General features: G+C 41.2%; 1 protein-coding gene across 1 annotated transcript in view; it reads left to right on the top strand.

The window, feature by feature from the left end:
• Positions 1 to 21,533, top strand: part of CACNA1D (calcium voltage-gated channel subunit alpha1 D) — a 428,992-nt gene that overhangs the window by 349,535 nt on the left and 57,924 nt on the right. Inside the window, exons 23-30 of the mRNA XM_039910398.1 lie at positions 1,033 to 1,139; positions 3,455 to 3,542; positions 3,931 to 4,038; positions 4,123 to 4,175; positions 8,058 to 8,204; positions 9,982 to 10,183; positions 13,107 to 13,265; positions 15,985 to 16,095. Of these exons, the coding sequence (XP_039766332.1) occupies positions 1,033 to 1,139; positions 3,455 to 3,542; positions 3,931 to 4,038; positions 4,123 to 4,175; positions 8,058 to 8,204; positions 9,982 to 10,183; positions 13,107 to 13,265; positions 15,985 to 16,095 (975 nt within the window). The remainder of the gene's footprint in view (positions 1 to 1,032; positions 1,140 to 3,454; positions 3,543 to 3,930; positions 4,039 to 4,122; positions 4,176 to 8,057; positions 8,205 to 9,981; positions 10,184 to 13,106; positions 13,266 to 15,984; positions 16,096 to 21,533) is intronic.

Genomic DNA, 21,533 nt, shown 5'->3' with positions numbered 1-21,533 from the left:
CCTAGAGGGCTTGGCTCTCCACGCTGTTTCTCTCAGAGGCTCTTCTGCCTCTTTTACCACAAGTTATCTTGGGCTAATTCTCTACCCCTCCCCCCAACCCTCCAATCCCCCCACCACAACCCTGTCATTGCTGCAGCTCCCCCAGCCCACACACATACTTGCACAAATTTTCCCCATAATAATGACTATGGAATTTAAGTGCTTACTATGTGTTTAGTGCACTTTTCTAAGTACTGGGGTAGGTACAAGTTAATCTGGTTGGACAGTCTTTGCCCATATGGGGCTCACAGTCTAAGTAGGAGGGAGAACCGATATTTAATTCCTATTTTATGCATGAGGAAACTGAAGCCCAGAAAAGTTAACTGCCTTGCCCAAGGTCACACAGCAGGCAAGTGGTGGAAACAGCTCCCTCCTTTCATTTGATGAGTGCTTTAGACTATCGGGCTATACTTTAGTCTTGGAAAGCTAGAGAAACAATAAGATACCTCTAAGGATTGTGATGAAGGGGAGGTAGGAGCCAAAACAAATGAAGACTGCTAATTAGGGAAGTAGAAACAGAAAAGATTGTTCAAATCAGGGCCCTTCATAATACCATTTCTTTGGTTTTCACAATGGGAGAAATAAATAATCTGAGTATTGTGTGCAGGAGAGGTTGGAGATGCTTAGCAATTAGATATTTGTGTAAGTTTGAGTAAAGTAAATTTCATATAATTCTACTTAATCATGCCATCAGTGTTCCATAATTTGAACTTGGTTACTGCTGCAGAATAGGTCAACTTTTTTCTGTTTTTTGACAGCGTGATTCAGCCTGGTCCTTAAATGGTGTCTAAAGTAAGCTACATTTGTGGGAGTATTGCTTCAATAAAAATGGCTTAGTGTTCCTGAATGTTTATCCATGCTGGGTTTCTCTCATACTTATTTTAATACACATTAAATAATACAGATGAGCCTTTCTCAGATATCTTGTAAACAACCTAAATTTGGGTCTCAGTAAAGAGAAACAGACTAAATTACTAACAATTCTGTTTGTAGATGACAACTTTTGGCGCTTTCCTCCACAAAGGAGCATTCTGTAGAAATTACTTCAACTTGCTGGACATGCTAGTTGTGGGTGTTTCTCTGGTGTCATTTGGGATTCAGTAAGTATCCTAGTTGCCCTTTAAAGGGGCTATCCTTTTTGTTTGCACAAACATTTTGGGGGGTTTCTACACAAAAAATGCCCATAACCTGAACGTTTCTAGGAGACCAAATTCAAGTTGGAGGGTAAAAATTAACCACATGGGACAGTTTTCTTCTCATATGTGTTCGTGGTGTAGTTAATGAATATAGAAGATTGGTGTTCATTAGGGCATAGACGTATCTAAAATGCTAAAATGTTAAATGCAATAGGCCACACCACAATTATGTTTTATCATTAATCAGGACTGCTGATTCCCCTTAAACCTCATCTTTGTCCTACCACTATCCTTCTGTCACAGTAGTCAGGAAAACAGGAATCAATTAGTGGTGTTTATTGAGCGCTTATATGTGCAGAACACTGTCCTGAGTGCTTTGGGGAGTATAATGCAACAGAGTTGGTGACATGTTTCCTCTGCCTACAATATGCTTACAGCTCATCAGGACCAGGGCCAAATGTTGCTTTCTGGTCAGATTCCCAAAGGCGCATGGCATAAATGAATGGAGCCAAGATTGGGTTCCAGAGCCATCTCTCTTGGACTCAAAAGGAACTCTTCTGACATTTCTGTTCAAGTACATTTAAAGTATATTTAGATCTGCAAAAAGGTTACCAGCCTTCAAAATTTTCACTGGCCATTCCCAATCTTCTTAATGTTCCAGGAATCATGCTGCTTCTGATAGCGAGCATCAGCAACCTAAAGGAAATCAGAACCAATCAATCAATTATTGGTATTTATTGAGTGCTTACTGCATACAGAGCACTGTAATGAGTACTTGGGAGAGTACAGTACAACAGAGTTGGCAGGCATGTTCCCTGCTCAAAGGGAGTTTACAGTCTACAAGGGGAGACAGACATTAAAATAAATAAGCTGATTACAAGTATATTCGTAAGCAATGCGGGGCTGAGGAAGGGGTAAATATAAAGTGCTTAAAGGGTACCAGATCCAAGTGAATAGACAATACAAAAGGGAGAAGGAATAGGGGAAATGATGGCTTATTCAGGGAAGGCTTCATGGAGGAGATGTGGTTTTAATAAGGGTTTGAAGATGGAAAGAGTGGTGGTCTGTCGAATATAATGATAATTGTGGTATTTGTTAAGCGCTTACTATGTGCCAAGCACTAGGGTAGATACAAGATAATCAGGTCCCACATAGAGTCAGTCTCTGTAGGAGGGAGAACTGTTATTGAATCCCCATTTTTACAGATGAGGGAACTGAGGTGCACAGAAGCTGTGACTTGCCCAAGGTCACATGGCAAAAAAGTGGTGGAACCGGGATTAGAACCCAGGTCCTCTGACTCCAAGGCCCTACTCTTTCCACTAGGTCATGTGGCTATGGAGGAAGAGGGTATTCCAGGCCAGAGGGAGGGCGTGGGCGAGGAGTTGGCGGCAGAATAGATGAGATTGAGGTACAGTGAGTAGTTTGGCATTAGGGAAGCAAAGCATGCAGACTGGACTGTAGTAGGAAATCAGTGAGGTAAGGTAGGAGGGGCCGAGATGATTGAGTGCTTTAAAGCCAATGGAAAGGAGATTCCACTTCATGTGGAGGTGGATGGGCAACCCCTGTACAATTGATTGATTGGAGGCTCTTGAGGAGTGGGCAAACCGTGGCTCAGTGGAAAGAGCACGGGCTTTGGAGTCAGAGCTCGTGAGTTCGAATCCCAGCTCTGCCACTTGTCGGCTGTGTGACTGTGGGCAAGTCACTTAACTTCTCTGTGCCTCAGTTCCCTCATCTGTAAAATGGGGATTAAGACTGTGAGCCCCATGTGGGACAACCTGATTCCCCTATGTCTACCCCAGTGCTTAGAACAGTGCTCGGCACATAGTAAGCGCTTAACAAATACCAAACATGGACTAAACTTTTTTTAGAAAAACAATCTGGGGAGCAGAGTGAATTATGTAAATAAAATGATTTCCCTTAGGTCTGGAAATGTGGACTTTGACTAGCTTACGAAGCATTTGTGAAATTGTCTTTAATAAATGAATCATCCTTTTGGAAACAAAGTACTTTTTTTCTTTGTGTCAATAATGACATCTTTAAGGGAGTCTCATTTCAGTATTTCAGCAGAGTATTGTGCCATTTCTGTTCCAAATAGAGATGAAACATAGTATAAATGAGGAACTGCTTGTGTCTGAAAATTTAGTTGAGGTTTTAAAAAAATCTTATGCATAAGAAAGGATTGGAATTAAGATGAGATATGTGACTTTCACCTCAAAATTGAAAATGAATGGTTGTAACAAATGAGACTAATGCTTTGTTTGTTTCGCTGTTTTATCTAGATCAAGTGCTATCTCAGTTGTGAAGATTCTGAGGGTCTTAAGGGTACTGAGACCCCTAAGGGCAATAAACAGAGCAAAAGGACTAAAGGTTTTTATTTATATTCTATATAAAGTTACATTTCTCTTTGTCCATTTTAGGTTCACTGGAAAGGAATACATGATCAGGACAATTACATTTTCAGTCAGCCAAACCAACCTTGCCAAGGGCTAATTGCATTTTGCTTGCATAAATAAAACTCTTTACAGTAAGATATAATAGAGTCTGTTTCCAAAAGTTAGTTAGCAATCTCTCAGCATTTGGGTCTACCAAGTAATAAAAAATGATTGAAAAACTTGCAAATTTTTAAAATTACATAAACATAAGAATCTTGGTATAACCAGACACACAGATTTCAGATCAGAAATAAAATGAATCTTGCTAATTGAATCAAATTGTTAATGCAGTTCCCTCCACTCCTGCCCTTTTCTCTTCCTAGCATGTTGTTCAATGTGTTTTTGTCGCTATTCGAACTATTGGCAACATCATGATAGTCACCACTCTGCTCCAGTTCATGTTTGCCTGCATTGGAGTACAGCTCTTTAAGGTAAATATATCAATTCCTGTTAAACACATTAAACTTGGTGTATTTATTTTCTAGAATACATTGTAATATTATTGCTTCATTTAGGGCAAGTTCTATCGGTGTACAGATGAAGCCAAAAATAATCCTGAGGAATGCAGGTGAGAGTTTATAGGACTATCATTAAAAGTTCTCAGGAAAGGGCGGGGGAGTTCTGAGGAACATATTGGAGAGTTTCCTAGAAGAGAGTGGAGTTCTGTGGAACTGTCAAACTAATAACTGTGCTTTTCTGTTAGCTTATTAGAAAAATTAGCCATTGCTGAGTGTACCCCATTCTGTGTTGTCAAGTCAAGAATGCTTGGCATCCTGTTTCATTTGCTTTTGAAATTTTGAATTGGTGGTAAGATTTTTAGGATATATTTTTGAAATACAATACCAAATAGTGTGTGACTCCAGGTGTGATCACCAAATATGAAAAATACCAAGCAGTTGATTAACAAGGGCATGGTCACTAAATCAGATCCCCTGAGAATATTCAGGGACTTATTATTATTATTAATAATAATAATAACAGTAATAATGGTATTTGTTAAGCACTTACTATGTGCCAAGCACTGTTCTAAGCGCTGGGGGGAGATACAAGGTAATCAGGTTGTCCCACGTGGGGCTCACAGTCTTAATCCCCATTTTACAGATGAGATAACTGAGGCACAGAGAAGTTGAATGACTTGCCCAAAGTCACACAGCTGATAAGTGGCAAAACCGGTATTAGAACCCATGACCTCTGACTCCCAAGCCCATGCTCTTTCCACTGAGCCATGCTGCTTCTCGGACTGCAGACTGCAATGCCCCATATATTAAGATTGGCTGTTGTGTGCTTCCTAATGACTCCCTATGGCATGTTGTTGTTTTTTAAGCAACCTTGCTTACCGCTACTGGATTGGGGATGAAGGCTGGGGCAGGGGGAAGGAAGAAGAGGGGGGAGTCCGGAGTTACTTAAGGCTGGAGTTGGTCAGAATGTGACCCCAGGTGGCAGCAGTGATCTATGTCCAGTTAAGGGAGGCCTGATAAGGATATCATGAAGCTAGGAAATCAGTGGTATTTATTGAGCACTTTCTGTGTGCACAGCACTCTACTAAGCACTTAGGAGAGTACAACAGAGTTGGTAGACACATCCCCTACCCACAATGAGCATACAGTCTCCAACTTTAGGGACTGCAAGTTGCATTTTAGCAAGCCACATCCCTCCTGTGAACCACCAGAAGTGTACTTCTCACCCCTCCCTGACCTGAATTTTTTGCTTCTAAGTGAGTCACAGGGTCCAATATACTGCTGCTCACACATAAAATGATATTTTGGAACCCATTAGACAAGAATCCCAGGATAAATAACTAGTCCTGAAGATTCTCTAGCAGAGAATCATACAGTTTTGCTCTCTGACTGGATGGGTGCAAGATTTGATGGATAGAAGGATGAAAATATTAGTGAAAATTGGGGGGTTTGATTATGGTTTCTCTATCTCTCCTGGTCTCTGTAAATACTACTGACTCCTTTTTTGTTTCCTTTTCAACATACCAACCTCCCAGTAGAAAAGAGAACTTTAAAGGTTCAAATGTGGATTATCCAAATAATTTGTGTCTGAAAAATATCTTCTAGCCTGAGTCATTGAGAAAATTTATGCCAGAATAAACCATTTTAACATGAAAATTCAGATTATTGACCCTAGAGCATATTTTAGGGCTAAATAATCTAGATGATTTGCTATCGTAGATTGCCACTGGCCTTTTTACTTTGTTAGTATCCCCCCCCCCAAATTAAAACCATCTAGTTTCCCGTCCTAATAATCATAATCTCTTAGATTGTCAGCCCTTTGAGGGACAGGGATCATGTCTAATTTCCACCTGTGTATCCTCTTCCAGCACTTAATACTATGCTCTGCACACAGTAAGTGCATAATATTGTTACTACTATTTTTGTTATTTAAGTGCTTACTATGTGCCAAGCACTCACCTAAGTGCTGGGGACACGCAGGCTAATCAGATATAAGTCACACATGGGGCTGACAATCTAAAAGGTAGAGTTAACAGGTATTTAGTCCCTATTTTACAAATGAAGAAACTAAAGCACAGAGAAATTAAGCAATTTGCCCACGGTCACACAGCAGGCAAGTGGTGGAGCCCGGATTAGAACCCTGTCTCCTAACTCCCAAATATGTGCTCTTTCCACTAGCCATTATGCTTCCTTAGTGAATTCCCTTTATATAAATTTGATGGTATTCTCCTTTTTCCTGAAACTTTTAACCAGAAGTTAGATAATCTTCTAATCATAGTGGATGAGAAAAGAAAGGGCACAGTAATAGGTAAAAGTATTTAGGAAATGCCTTTGTGAAAAAGGATAGCCCAAGATAGAGTTGGTACCAATATTTTCAGAACTTTTGGAGAAAAAATGAATTATTGAATTAACTGAAAAGAAGGGCCACACATCAGTAAATATCAAAGAATACACAAAAAATCTACACCAGTGCTAATCCATAGATTCTTGGTGATGTCAGAGATTTTGTTACTGCCAAAAGAAGCTCTATTTTTGCTACCTGCATGGAGGTTGTTTCATCATGACAGCAGGTTCATTCATTCAATTGTATTTATTGAGCGCTTACTATGTGCAGATCACTGTACTAAACACTTGGAATGTACAATTCAGCAACAGATAGGGACAATCCCTGCCCATTACAGCCAGCAGGCAGGCTGTGATGGAGGACTCCTTTAAAGGGTCCATTCTTTCTTGACCCATCTTTGTTGTAATGGAACACTAAGCCCAAAATTTTATTCGGTCTGGAATGACTTCACAAACACAAAAGAAGTCTCCTAGGGTTTATTGACAGGACTCGACATCCTGAAATCACATACTGATTATGGCTCACTCCTCAGATAAACACTTTTTTGTTACTTAAACACATAAACATAACCTCAACCTAAGCATAAGCACTTTAATCACTGTTTTAACCAGTGCTGCAATAAGTCTGAATAGCATGCAGACTCCCCCAAAACAGGGGGCACCATTATGGCTTTTTGGCATTCTTTCCTGAACACTATGGGTTTTTTACAAATATAATCAATCAGTGGTATTTAATAATAATAATAATGGCATTTGTTAAGCACTTACTATGTACAAAGCACTGTTCTAAGCGCTGGGGGCATACAAGGTGATCAGGTTGTTCCACATGGGGCTCATGGTCTTCATCCCCATATTACAGATGAGGTAACTGAGGCTCTGAGAAGTTAAGTGACTTGCCCAAAGTCACACAGCTGACAAGTGGTGGAGCTGGGATTCAAACCCATGACCTCTGACTCCAAAGCCCGAGCTCTTTCCACTGAGCCACACTGCTTCTCTATTTATTTTATTGAGCGCTTTCTCTGTGCAGAATACTGCACCACGTGCTTACGAGAGTACAGTACAACAGAGTTGGTAGACACATTCCCTGCCCACAGTGTGCTTACAGGCTAGAGGACTATATCAATATCGATCAAATATATTGATATCATAGTTAGTCTCTACTGTCTTAAATCAGAGTCGCCAGACTGGCATGAAAGCAATGTAGTCTAGTGGAAAAGCATGGGCCTGGGAGCCAGAGGATCTAGGTTCTAATTCTGCCTCTATCACTGTGTGATCTTGGGCAAGTCACTTACGTTCCCTTTACCTCAGTTACCGTATCTGTAAAAATGGGGATTAAGACTGTGAGCCCCACATGGGACGTGTATCCAACCTGATCAGCTTGTATATACCCCTGCTTAGTACAATGCCTGGAAAATAGTACGCGCTTAACAGGTACCATTAAAAAAACCAAAATTAATGAAACAAATTCCCACCTGTCTTTCGGTGAATGCACTGTCTACTGAAATGTATGGTGATATGGTAACTGTATGATAGACCAAAATTGAATATGCAAATTAGAAAGGTGGTTGATGATTGGTTGAAAATAAGAAAGGAGGTGCTTCAGTCCTTTTATTAATGGATCAAGATTCACATTTATATTTTCTCCCCAGGGGACTGTTTATCCTTTACAAGGATGGAGATGTTAACAGCCCTATGATTCGAGAGAGAGTTTGGCAAAATAGTGATTTCAACTTTGACAACGTTCTGTCAGCTATGATGGCGCTTTTCACAGTCTCTACTTTTGAAGGTTGGCCCGCGTAAGTATATATTGTGCATCCACAGGACCACAGGGAAATACAATTTTCCAAAAAAACTTTCTGAGGGAACCCCATCAATCAAGCTGGGAAAACCGAGACCACGGAAATAGTGACACGGGAAAGATTTCATGAGCTTTTCTAAGTAGATTGGGCTGCCTTCTCCTCCCCAGCAGGGACAAATCTCATCCACCCAGCTCATCAGGATGTTTTCACCTGGATGAGACCCTTGTTTCTGGCTCCCCAACATCTTTAATGTATTTCTGCTCTAAGACAGCTCATCAGTAGCTTCATTAAATTCTATGGTTTACCAGTCAGAATGAGTGCACCCCTCTCCCCCTTGCCTCCCAACCCTGGGGAATGAGCTGTGCTCATTTTACCGATTACACCCCTTATCTGAGCATTTCAGAATGGGGTCAGAGAGAGGCACATTTGCCTGGCAATATTTCATTGGGTGGTGTGCAATTATAACTTATAATTGTTATAGCAATTTTATTTTTCCAAAGTGCTTTTACACTAATTATCTCATTTTTCCTCACAACATACTTGTGAGGTGGGGAGAGGTAGGCATTATTATTCCCATTTTACAGATGAGGAAACTGAAGCCCAGAGAGGTCAAGTGATGTTTTCCGGGGTCACCCGGTATGCTAGGGGCAGAACTGGGACTAGAACTCAGGTCTGCTACCAGGTCCAGGCTCTTTTCACTAGGCCTTGCTATAATCCTAGAAACATGCCTGGAAAACTGCAACATTATAACAGCTAAGACTGGGGGAGGCCCTGGTGTGTCTGTGTGTTTGTTTTGGTGTGGGGGAGGGAACAGCAAAATAGGTGAGATCCAGCAAGAGGTGAGTCTCACTTGTACTAGTTGCTTCTGTTACTTCCAGCATTGACTCTTAAGGGAAAGAATGTGGAAATGGTTTGTGGGGAGTATAACCTGTCATGATTATTTGAGTCTTATGCCAAGTTATTAAATTGGATGATACCAGTTTTTCAGAGAGAGTTTTATGCTTGCTCAGGTGATAAGCCCTGCTTGAGTCTCATTTTGTTTCATTGTGAGAGGGAGGTTGGTTCTTGGTGGTATTATTGTGCAGTCTATGCATTTAAAGGGAAGTGATGGCCTATCTGGTGAGGGGGCATGATATATTTAGGGAAGAGGTTCCCATGCCAGCATCTTCAGTCTTGGAATAATAATAGTAATAATGATGGCATTTGTTAAGCACTCACTATGTGCAAAGCACTGTTCTAAGCACTTGGGAAGATACAAGGTGATGAGGTTGTCCCACGTGGGACTCACAGTCTTAATTACCCATTTTACAGATGAGGTAACTGAGGCACAGAGAAGTTAAGTGACTTGCCCAAAGTCACACAGCTGACAAGTGACAGAGCAGGGATTTGAACCCATGACCCCTGGGTCCCAAGCATGTGCTCTTTCCACAGAGTCACACTGCTGCTCCAGAACTTTGTGAGTCAGGAAGTGTAAATGGACCTTTGCTTTAGCATTCAATGCCACCACCTGGGGATGGCTGTTTTGAATTGAAATTGCTTCATGATTTCTCTGATTTCATTGACTACTTTCTCTTCAAAGCAGGACTCCTCACTCCCTCCTCTCTGCAGAACAGAGTGGGACATAGTTTAGATAGATATGACAATTGAGGAAAGCCTTTGGTTTCAATCCTCAAGTCGGATTGATTAGTTCCCAGTGAATAGTACAGTGTCCATTTTCAGTTGCTTTGCCATTTTGTCTACACAGGAACCAAATATATTTATGTTTGCTTTTCAGGTTGCTCTATAAGGCTATAGATTCCAATGGGGAGAATGTTGGCCCCATCTACAATTACCGAGTGGAGATCTCTGTTTTCTTCATTATCTACATCATCATTGTAGCTTTTTTTATGATGAACATCTTCGTCGGTTTTGTGATCGTTACATTTCAGGAGCAGGGTGAAAAAGAGTATAAGAACTGTGAGCTGGACAAAAATCAGGTTAAAATACATACTGTTTTGGGTTCTGGTTTTTAGCCTATGGGATGGTGGGAAGGGGTGGGAATTGATCAGTTTCTTTTCTGACGTGTATTCTCTGGCTAAGCTCCTTGTGGACAGAGATCGTTTCTACCAGCTCTGTTGTATTGTACTCTCCCAAGCTCTTAGTACCATGCTCTGCACACAGTAAAAACTCAATAAATATGGTTGATTGATTGGCTACCTCAAAAGTGAGGTCCATCCTTCTTTATCACTTCTGCAGCATGCAGAGAGTGTGGTAAACCAGACCCAGTCATATATGTTGGTTTTGGATTTCTTTTCTCTGGAAGAGGCTCCAGTCCTTGGTATTCACTACGCTTATAAGCACCATGCTTTTAGAGGAATAAAACAAGGCATGGCCATGTGACACTAAGACTCCGAGCTCCCAGGTGAAAAATACAGCAACATTATTTAGATCAAACCTTTGGTTTCCACATAGGGAAAGCACTGGCATACATATTGACCCTTTTCCAGTTTGTGAGGAGGTTAGCCTTTTGGACACTGCGGGGAACATTTCACACCCTCAAGAAAAAAAACTCCTGGCCTTAAATTTGGAAATAAAAAATCACTCTCAAACAGAAACGTATTTTGGAGAACTTTTCTTCCTCTCTCCAAATGAGACAGTTATCTTGGTAATCCTGGTGTAATCCTGGCATTATTGCATATCGAAGTGTAAATTTGCACAACAGTAAAAGTACATCGTTGAGAACAGAAAGGATGCTCTGGATGAATCATAAAATGATGTTTTTCTCCTGTCCCATGTTCATTTGGTAATGGCGGAGTTATTTTTAGGCAGTGAGACTGTTGGTCCAGTGAATTTTAACTTTTCTTGGAAACAGTACCCCTTTGGTCTCAATGTTTTTCTTGGAAGTACCTCTGCTCATTCCCAACCCCTCCTCACAAACCCCTTCCCCTCTCTCACTCCATCCCATTTACCCTTCCTTCTTTCTCAGTCATCCTCACACACATTGGCCACTGGAGCTAATGGAGTAGAGCAGCTGGGCTGTTGCTGCTCGAGACAGTAAAGACAGAAAATTCTACTGCTGCCACATGCAGACAACCTGAGCTCCTGCTTCTTGCTGTGCTCCTGATAGAAAGCACAAACTTTGGGGAGGCAGCAGCAGCAGCAATAGGCCTAATCTCTGATCTCACCTGCTCCAGCTTCCTACTGACTACTTCAGGAGCCCAAATTGTTAGGGAACCCAGCAAGAAGTAGCTCAGCAGTAGCTGCTGCCACTGCCATAGTGGTGCCACTCTCATGCCAGTTTAGAGTACCCCCAGGGTATTTGTGCCCCTACTTTGAAACTTCTGTGTTAATCTAATACCTTTGGATGGTGAGCAGAGAGCTTGAATGATTTATTCTATTAGGGCTGGACAAGGGGAAGATTGTGTGAAGCAGATGATGAACTGCCCATGAAGAGATTAAATGGGCTTGGTGGCCAAACACTCTGCAAAATATCCCTGCTGGTTTTGTCCTAAACAATTCATATGCCCTCCACTCTGCCCCTACAAGTGGCCTTTTTCTACTGGGACTACTTGCATGTGCCATATGTGACTTCCCAAGGTCACACAGCGAACAAGTAGAGGATCAGAATTAGAACCCAGATCCTCTGACTCCCTGGCCTTTGCTCTTTCCACTAGGCCATGCTCCTTCCAAATCAATCAGTGGTATTTATTGAACACTTATTGTGAGCAGAGCACTGAACTAAGCACTGGGGAAAGTGCTCAAGTCCTAAAGCATGAAAGTCACAGTTCACAGTTCTAAACTGTGAACTCATTGTGGGCAGGGAATGTGTCTGTTTATTGTTATATTGCACTTTTTTCACACAGTACATGCTCAATAAATAGGATTGACTGACTGAGAGTACAATACAACAGAGTTTGTAGACCTGTTCCTTGCCCACGAGGAGCTTACGGTCTACAGGGGTAGGCTGCCATTAAAATAAATTATGGATAGGTACATAAGTGCTGTGGGGCTGAGGGTCAGGTGAATATCAAATGCTTAAAGGGTGCAGATCCAAGTAATAATGATGGCATTTGTTAAGCGCAAGTACATAGGTGGCACAGAAGGGAAAAGGAGTAGAGGAAAAGAAGTCTTTGTTGGGGAAGGCCCTTTGGAGTCATGCTTTTTATAAGGTTTTGAAGATGTGGAGAGTGGTGGGCTGTCATATATGAAGGAAGAAGGAGATCTAGGCAGAGGGAGAAGGTGGACAAAGGGTTGGCGGCAAGACAGACAAGATCGAAGTACAGTGAATAGGTTGGCATTAGAGGGGTGAAGTGAGTGGGATGGGTTATAGTAGGAATCAGAGAGGTAAGATAGATGGGGTCTTGGTGATTGAATGCTTTATAGCCTATGGTAAGGATTTTCTGTTTAAGGTGAAGGTGGATGGGCAACCACTGGAAGCTTTTGATGAGAGGGGAGACATTGACTGAATGCTTCTTAAGAAAAATGATCCGGGCAGCGGGGTGAAGTATGGACTGGAGGGGGGAGAGACAGGAGACAGGGAGGTCAGCAAGGACTCTGATGCAGTAGTCAAGGTGGGTTATGATAAGTGCTTGGAATCAGCATAGTAGCAATTTGGATGGAGAGGACAGGGTGTATTTTATCAATGTTATGAAGTTAGAACTGTCATCACTTGGTGAGATTGTATATGTGGGTTGAATGAGAGAGATGAGTTGAAGATAATGCCAGAGTTATGGATTTGTGAGAGTGGGAGGATGGTGGTGTGGTCTACAGTGATGGGAAAGTAGATGGCAGAGTGGAGGAAGAAGCATTTGGGTGGGAAGATGAGGAATCTGTTTCAGGCTTGGAGATGTTCACAGTCTCTCGAGGCTCTAAATGGAACCTCTGTTAACTGCTCTGTCCTCCTCCCTTCCTTTCTTACAGCGCCAGTGTGTTGAATATGCCTTGAAGGCCCGGCCTCTGCGGAGATATATTCCCAAAAACCCTTACCAATATAAGTTCTGGTATGTGGTGAACTCGTCTCCATTTGAATACATGATGTTTGTCCTCATCATGCTCAACACCCTTTGCTTGGCCATGCAGGTAGGAACAGAAGACTCAGCTGTTTAGAATTATAGGCTCTGATGGAGCAGGAACTGAACGGTGAATATACTGCACAGTGCCTAGACCAGTGAGGGTGCTCTGGCTATAATGAACAACAATACCAACAGTGTGTTAAGCCATTTGATACTGTCATGTATATGAGGGGATTGAGACCATGTTTGTTCAATCAATCCAGTGGGTATTTCATTTTAAATCAATGGTATTGAGTGCTTACAGTCTGCAGAGTACTGTACAAACCGCTTGGGAGAGGACGGTATAACCAAGTTGGTAGACATGTCCCCTGCCCTCAAGGAGCTTAAAGTCTAGAAGAGAAGACAGATGTTAAAATAAATTTTGAAATGAAAGACCTGAAGCTGTAAAAATGACTGTAGGTAATGTTTTCAAAGAACATCCAAACTATTTTTATCATCATTTTTTGTCACCAGATCAGTGGTTCTTAAATGTTTCTGTTGACCACTATTTTGGTAACCTCAGCTCTTTAGTGGCTCTTCCTTTTATAAAATTAGGCTCCCACAATCTCTGAGCCTACCAACCAGGCCCAATTTGTCTCTGGTTCTCCCCATAAAGTTCCACTCCACCCCTCCCCTAGTACAACACACACACACGCACGCCCCTCCCTGCCTACTCCACTTACTGGTCGATTTTATGTGTGTGTCATCCCTACTCACTTCACAGAGGTGTTGTTACATTCAAAGCAAACAAAATGACTAGAGATTCTTCTTTCCACAGCAAGTAATAAGTAGATGAAATACATTACCCTAGGAAGCTGTGCAGGTCAAAAATAGAAGCAGGTGCAAGAGGGCTTTGGAAAAATTCTTGGATGAGCAGTCCTGTGTGGGATACTAGAAGGAAAATAAGGATTTAGAGGAGGAAACATTAAGGATATTAGATGTTACACACCTAAACATCGGGATGGATGTCAAGGAGGGTAACCATCGCAGACTTCTTCCAGGCATACTATTGCCACTGCCAGAGACAGATTAGAGTGAGAAGCAGTGTTGCCTAGCGGAAAGAGCACAGGCCTGGGAGTCAGAGGACCTGGATTCTAATCCCACCTCCTACACTTGCCTGCTGTGTGATCTTGGGACAACTCACTTAACATCTCTGTACCTGTTTCCTCATCTGTAAAATGGGGATTAAAAAGCTGTTCTCCCTCCTACTTAAACTGTGAGCACCATGAGGGACAGGGACTGTGTCTGACCTGATTATCATTGTGTCTACCCCAGTGTTTAGTATAATGCTTGGCACTAAGGAAGCACTTAGTAAATACCTCTATTATTATGGTTCTGGTTATTATTATTATTACATAACTGAAGTGGCATTTATTAACTATGAGAGAAAGGTGCAACATAAATTAGTTACTGATGGTATTAATTTCATTAAATATATGCCATGTACTAAATTATACAAGGCTTAAGTAGTATTTCCGTAACATAGAACCTGGTTAATTTTTAAACCATTATTGAGAAGCAGTGTGGCCTAGTGAAAAGATCATGGGCCTGGGAGGCAGAGGAACTGGGTTCTAATCCTGGTTCTTCCAATTCCTTGCTGTGTGACCTAGGGCAAGTCACTCAACTGCTCTGTGCCTCACTTTCCTCATCTGTAAAATGGCTATTGAGTACCAGTTCTCCCTCCGACTTGGACTGTGAGCCCCATGTGGCTGTGTCCTACCTGATTAACTTGTATTTATCCCAGTGCTTATAACAGTGCTTGACACATAATAAGCACTTAATAAATGTCATCTTAATGCAAACATTCTCTGTAGAACACAACCCCTCCCACTCGTCTCCCATGGAAAAAAATTCTTCCTATTCAATTTTTAAAAATCTACATTTTGACTTTAATCCATCATGATGATTCATGATGATTGGAGAAGCAGCGTGGCTCAGTGGAAAGAGCACGGGCTTTGGAGTCAGGGCTCATGAGTTCGAATCCCAGCTCTGCCACTTGTCGGCTGTGTGACTGTGGGCAAGTCACTTAACTTCTCTGTGCCTCAGTTCCCTCATCTGTAAAATGGGGATTAAGACTGTGAGCCCCACGTGGGACAACCTGATTCTCCTATGTCTACCCCAGCGCTTAGAACAGTGCTCGGCACATAGTAAGCGCTTAACAAATACCAACATTATTATTATTATGGTATTTGTTAAGCGCTTACTATGTGCAAAGCACTGTTCTAAGCCCTGGGGGGGATACAAGGTGATCAGATTGTCCCACGTGAGGCTCACAGCCTTCATCCCCATTTTACAGATGAGGTCACTGAGGCACAGAGAAGTTAAGTGACTTGCCCAAAGTCACATAGCTGACAAGCGGTGGAGCTGGGATTAGACCCCATGACCTCTGACTCCCAAGCCCATGCTCTTTCCACCGAGTCACGCTGCTTCTCTATCCATGTTACCAGGACCATAGTTGCACTCCCCCAGTCTCAATTAGCATACAGTCTTGGGGTCACCAAAATTTCAGGCAAATGAACCAAGTTTAGATACCACCAGGATTTTGTGTCTTTCTCCCCATTATTGCATTTTTAGGGTACTAGCATAGATGCTACCCCAGACGATTCTGTTTTGGGCAAAGCAGGGGGCTAGAGCCCTGGAGGAAAAACTCCTTTTTTCTGTGGTGTGCTGCCTTTGACTTTTTCGGTCAGATGATCTAATCCCACTGGAATTACTTCTAAAATCTGTGTTTATATTTTCATTCACAGCACTATGAACAATCAAAGATTTTTAACGACGCAATGGACATTCTGAATATGGTCTTTACTGGAGTGTTTACTGTTGAGATGGTTTTAAAAGTTATTGCATTCAAACCTAAGGTGAGTCTTTGAACACAATGCCTTTAGGTTATCCCTAGATCAAATGAGAATAGCATCAATTTCCTGTGGTTTTCTCTTACTGAAATATGGTAAATTGTTTTTGACTCTATGCCATCTCCCTAGAACATAAGATCTGATTATAGCATGCTTACATATGCAGGAGATAAAACGTAATGATTCTAAGAAAGAGGGAGGGAGGAAAATGTCTTTGTAACCTTGAGAGATTAATGTTTATAAACTTTTTCTGAACCAAAAAGAATGGCATAAAGTTTTAATGTAGTTGGCTTTATTATTTGAGCAATGGAATAAATGATGAAACTCAGTTTCATTTATAATCCAGTGAAAGAAATGAAGCATTGGTATCTCTTTCAAATTGCTGAAGAGTGTTTTTTAATCTCACTGTGGGTATTTTGCAATGTTGGTGTCTCCTTTGGTTCTGATAGCTGATATTATGTGAAGTCAAACTATTGTGAGCTATTTAAAAGTCTGATGGTAGTCTTAATTGGAAAAGTTGCTATCCAATGAATGAAACAAATTACATTTGGGATTGTAGTTTGTTGGACTGCTTGGAGTGTAATAAATTTGGGGGAGATAACAGATCCAATACAGTGCTTTTGAATGGCCATATTGTAACACACCAAGAGTGCCCGAGGTGTGTTCTTCATCCTAAACTCTTGTTAGGCCTGGGGTTGTTTAGAAGGGTAGAGCGAATGGCATCTAAGATACTCTCGCCTTACAGATGATTACTTTGCAAATTAGCCTCAATCCCATAGCCACTGTTAGAAAATTGCACATTCAGTAACCCATTTTTTTTACTGTGAATGTTAATGAATGAGAATCTGACACAATTGTTATGTGAATTATAAATGATTTCACATCCTCCAAAGTTAACTGACGTCCTAATTGAAACTTATAACTCTTTTCAACTTGAATTAATTTCATGCAATCTTATATCAGATTTTTGTCGACAAAAAAGAAAGAACATTTGTAAGTTAATTAATCCAGGCGATTGCAGTCTTTTCAAATTTAGTGCTATATGCATGATTGGATTTACTTTCTGTGACTTGTCCATATATGTATATATACATATATTCCTTCCTTTTTGCAAACTCACCTTAATTTCTTTTTAGTTTTTGATTTGCTCTTGTTTTACATTACTTTGAACAATACTCGCCCATACTGGTGGAAAAGGTTGGCAAAGTAAGTATGAAGTACTACAGAAAGATAATCTCAAAATGGGCTGAGAACTTTTAGTAGGAACCCATTGTCATGTCTTGCCTATCTTCAGTAACACTGCTTTTAGTTGTTCATAGTTGGCTAGTGAAATGGCAGAAAGTCAACTCATTGCTAAGAACATCTGTATGTTATGGCTGCAACCACAGGAAACCCACTGGTCTAACTGTAGCACACAATCATTTGTCCAAGTACATTGCTGATATTTTACACCGGAGCTAAATTGTGTGAGAACTAATCAGTGATAATGAGGGGAAATGAATTACACTTCTACAATCAGCAAATTTGAGACCTGGCTTTTCCAGTGGGGGAATCCCCCAGTGATTGTGCAGACTTGCAGTTTTTATTCAGCAAAATTATCTGATGAGAATAAAACATACCAAATTGTTGTGGTGAGAAATGAAGATTCCTGTGACCCCATTTCAGTATTAAATTATAAAATAGCTCTCATTTCAGGGCAAGGGGTGAGGAAAGTCCAAGGGAACCAGGTTTAGTAGTGCTTCTTGAAAATCTTGTGGCAGGGAGAGGTGGAGAGAAGGGAGGGATTTCAATCCCTTTGACCCCAAGCTCAGGTGAACCTTTCTTCAAGAAGAAGATGGTGATAGATTGGCCTGACTGTGTGAACTGGATGGCTAAAGTACATCAGGCTGCCGCACTTTTCAAAGGCCTATGGTGTGACTCTATCAGATTTCTGAAGCTGAGTCAGACTGATCTTCAGAACTAGGATTTCTTTGCCCTTTGGTTCTCCTCTTGGGAGGTGACTTTCTGGAGCATAGGTAGCTTTTCATTGGCTCTAGGATCCTTCTTTGATAAGGGTAGGGAAACCCCTTACCCCTGTAGCTGCCCTGGTTCAGTTTTTCCTTCCAGTTCTACCAGGTTCAGTGGTAGTGCCTTCTAAGCTAACACACTTCAAGGAAAGTATCCAATTTATTTTGAATGAACACAACTTTTGAGGTGGATTTCATTGCCATTCAACACAGGGAAGATAAGCAAAGGTTGACAGAGGCCTAAACTAGACATATATAGAAAGTATTCTGATTGTATTGTCAGTTACTCAAATCAATCGGGAAATCAGCTGAGCAAGAAATGTGATGAGAAGCAAAGGGTCCTCATCTTTGCCCTGTTGTCCCAACCCTATCAGCAAAGCACCTTTTCCTCCATCCTCCATTCCCCTGTATTCCCCACATACCCTCAGAAAGCAGTCTCGTGTAGAGGCTGGAGAAAGAAAAGCATAGGCCAAAAATGGAGGGTGAGGCTGGGTATTACGACTGTGTGTCTGGTTGTGGTGACGCCTGCTAACTGTCACATTTGCCACAGACAGAGTGGTGGTTATGGTTAAGAGAAAACAACAGATTCACCTTCCTTATTCTGCTTAAAAATCATTTTGTCTTAAGACTATAAAGGCTGTCTGTGGCTTTCTGTAGTAGAAATGTGGGTGCTTTCTCAATGATTCATGATTGACATGGAAGTTTGAGGAATCTGAATTTAAGCATTCTTAATGAAGTTTCTGCTTAACTTTGTGGATAGGATTCCTTATAGCAATCATTTATTGTTAGATCTTGTCCTCACCTGGTCCTGGACTCAGAACTTTCCCAGTCCTGTAACCTTTTTGAACATAGGTATCTTCCGCTTCTTCTTGGTCTCTAGCTTGGATTCAATTCAGTCATATTTATTGAACACTTACTGAAGACATTTCTGGACTCAGAAGTCTTCCTGGGCAATAATTAAGCATTGCAGATTATTTTCATCCATTTCTCATGACCTGATGTTTCCTAAATCAGAACTGTGGTCAGAGATGATGGCCATTTTATATATCTCCCCCAGCTATAAAGTGCAAAGCCAGGCATCTACTTAGCTTAATGAACGAAGTTCTAATACTTTTGCAAAAAGAAATGCCTTGGCATCAACTTTGGTGCAGTGCAAAACACCCTTGAAGCAGTATTTACACACTGTCCAGCTTGGGCAGAATAGCTCTAAGGTGAGCTCATTTCTCTTGATACCACATCCTATTTTTTTTCCTAATAGAAAATAAGCCAATTTGCTGAACATAATAATGATTGATCCTTGTTTCCAGGCAGTTCTGATTCATAATATTGGAGGATAGAGTGCACCAAATTGAAAGTTATTGCTAATGCCAGAATAGAATCAGAATATATGAGTATACCTTCCCTGAAGTTCATCCTGGGGAATATTGAAACCAATTTCAAAGTGGGTAGCCAATCTGCCTTCTCTGGGGTGTGTATGTTTCTCCTGTACCTCGTCTATTTAGTATTCTTTTGTAACGGAATGAGAAAACTAGATAGAACCACTCTCTAGCAACTTTGTGCAATAATAGTGTTTCCAACTGAGCAATGGGAGAACTAAGGCAGCTCCAGACTTGCGGAAACCCTTCTTTTGTCCATCCTCAACCTTTTGGGAAAGCTTTATTCCCCATGCAGAATGGGCCCTGTACCATGAAAATTGTGTCCAATAAGGCTGCAGAGAATCAAGAGTTCTAGGTTCAGATTCTGGAGCATGTGTACTGGGAGCTTAATTAGATTCCAGTGTGCAAGTGCTCACATTTGCTCATGCTGGAGAAGGTTATCAACCTATGTCCAGAGAGTCTACAACTCCATTTCCACCTACCTACAGTGGTTGCCTTTTTCATGAGATTAAGTGATCACCACCATCTGCCCGCATCAACACACAAGGTGTTTATCCACAAGGATAGTTTCCTGTGAATACTAAACCCTAAGGGTATAGAAAGGAGAGGTAGAGGATATAACATTTTCTTTCCCCTGAGTTTTCATTAGGTTCACCATTCTGACCACCCAGGCCAATACTAATTGCCATGGCCAGGCAGGGGAATTGCTTAAATATCTACCTCTGGTCCAGGTACACTGGTCAGGCCTTTAAATCATGGCATTGTTTGGTGCACTTGTATTTTCCTTAGAATCCCTGTATAGAAGGACAGATCGTGAAAGGGTATGTGCCAGGTTTCCCTTAATTTGGATCCTAGGCTGGGCTGATCCATTGATACAGTTGAGTTTTCTGCTTGTGGGTGGTGGTTATTTATGGAGGAGCCAAGTAAACATCCTGCTGGGACAACATCTTTTTTTCTTCACCTCAGCCTTTCAGCAATGATCTCAATAGAGGAAGGCCTGAAGCAGTGATTAATCACCTCTGTGACTTGGTCTTAAACATTTATGAATGCATTGGAGGAGTGTCCTGGGCCTTTTCCAAATTGGATCCTAGATGCATTGCACAGCTTGAAATGATAATATTAGGTAGGGGTCCTAAATGAATTGGCCTTTGCTCATTTCAGGAAGAAGTCTGGGTCATCTTCTAAACAACCTTCTTACTCAGAAAGTTCTGAGCTAGTGTGTTCATTTTAGTTAGGTTGCTTTTCAATTTAACAAATAACTAATTGACTAAGCATGAATTAGATATCAAAATGAAATGATATCCAGAGATGATCAAGTTAAACATTATGCTAGTCAGATGGAGAGTCAGATTTTCTCCTTGAGAGACCACTCCCTTCCCCACCACTTTTCTCTTCACACAGTCCCCCTCCCCCAATAAAACCATTTTCCTTTCTGCTGCAAAGGACAGAACAAAGAAGGGCATAATGATTGACAGTTTGTCTCTTCAATGTGCAGAGGCTAGCACGCTCCCTGAGTATCTTTTTTTACATTCTGTGTAAAATGTTCAACTCTCACACTTCCCAACCTCACAACAGTGTTACAGCATTCTTTAATCAATAACAAACTAGCCAATGGTTATGTGATTATTGGAGAATATTTCAGGGCAGGAGGGATAACCTTCTTAAAGAGATCATCAAGTCTGATTTTTGATATTTTCACATAGTGAACCTATGTGGCCGAGGATGCTTCTGTGCCTCCTAGGTCTACACAGTGATTGAAAAATATAGTTGGGGAGTGGACTGAAGTAGAGAGAAAGTAATAAAAGTAGTGTTGAAGGAAGAATGGAGAAATAAAATACCAGAGCATACTTTGTGAGGTGAGGACTGGTAGTTGTGGAAACAAAACAAAAGAATCCATAATGATTTCTACGAATGCATCTGAATTGTTTTTCAAAGGAACCAGAAAAAGACCCAATTACTATAGCTTAATACTCCATATTTTCCATTGTTGCATGAGGGAAATTAGGACATCTGACTTTGCTTCCACTGTAGCTGATCTGATCACAGCTTAACTGAATTGTAT

The sequence above is a fragment of the Ornithorhynchus anatinus genome, chromosome X1 (assembly GCF_004115215.2).
Source record: "Ornithorhynchus anatinus isolate Pmale09 chromosome X1, mOrnAna1.pri.v4, whole genome shotgun sequence".
Classification (NCBI taxonomy): domain Eukaryota; kingdom Metazoa; phylum Chordata; class Mammalia; order Monotremata; family Ornithorhynchidae; genus Ornithorhynchus; species Ornithorhynchus anatinus.
Note: the sequence above shows the minus strand (reverse complement) of the source record. Positions and strands in the feature narration are given on the sequence as shown.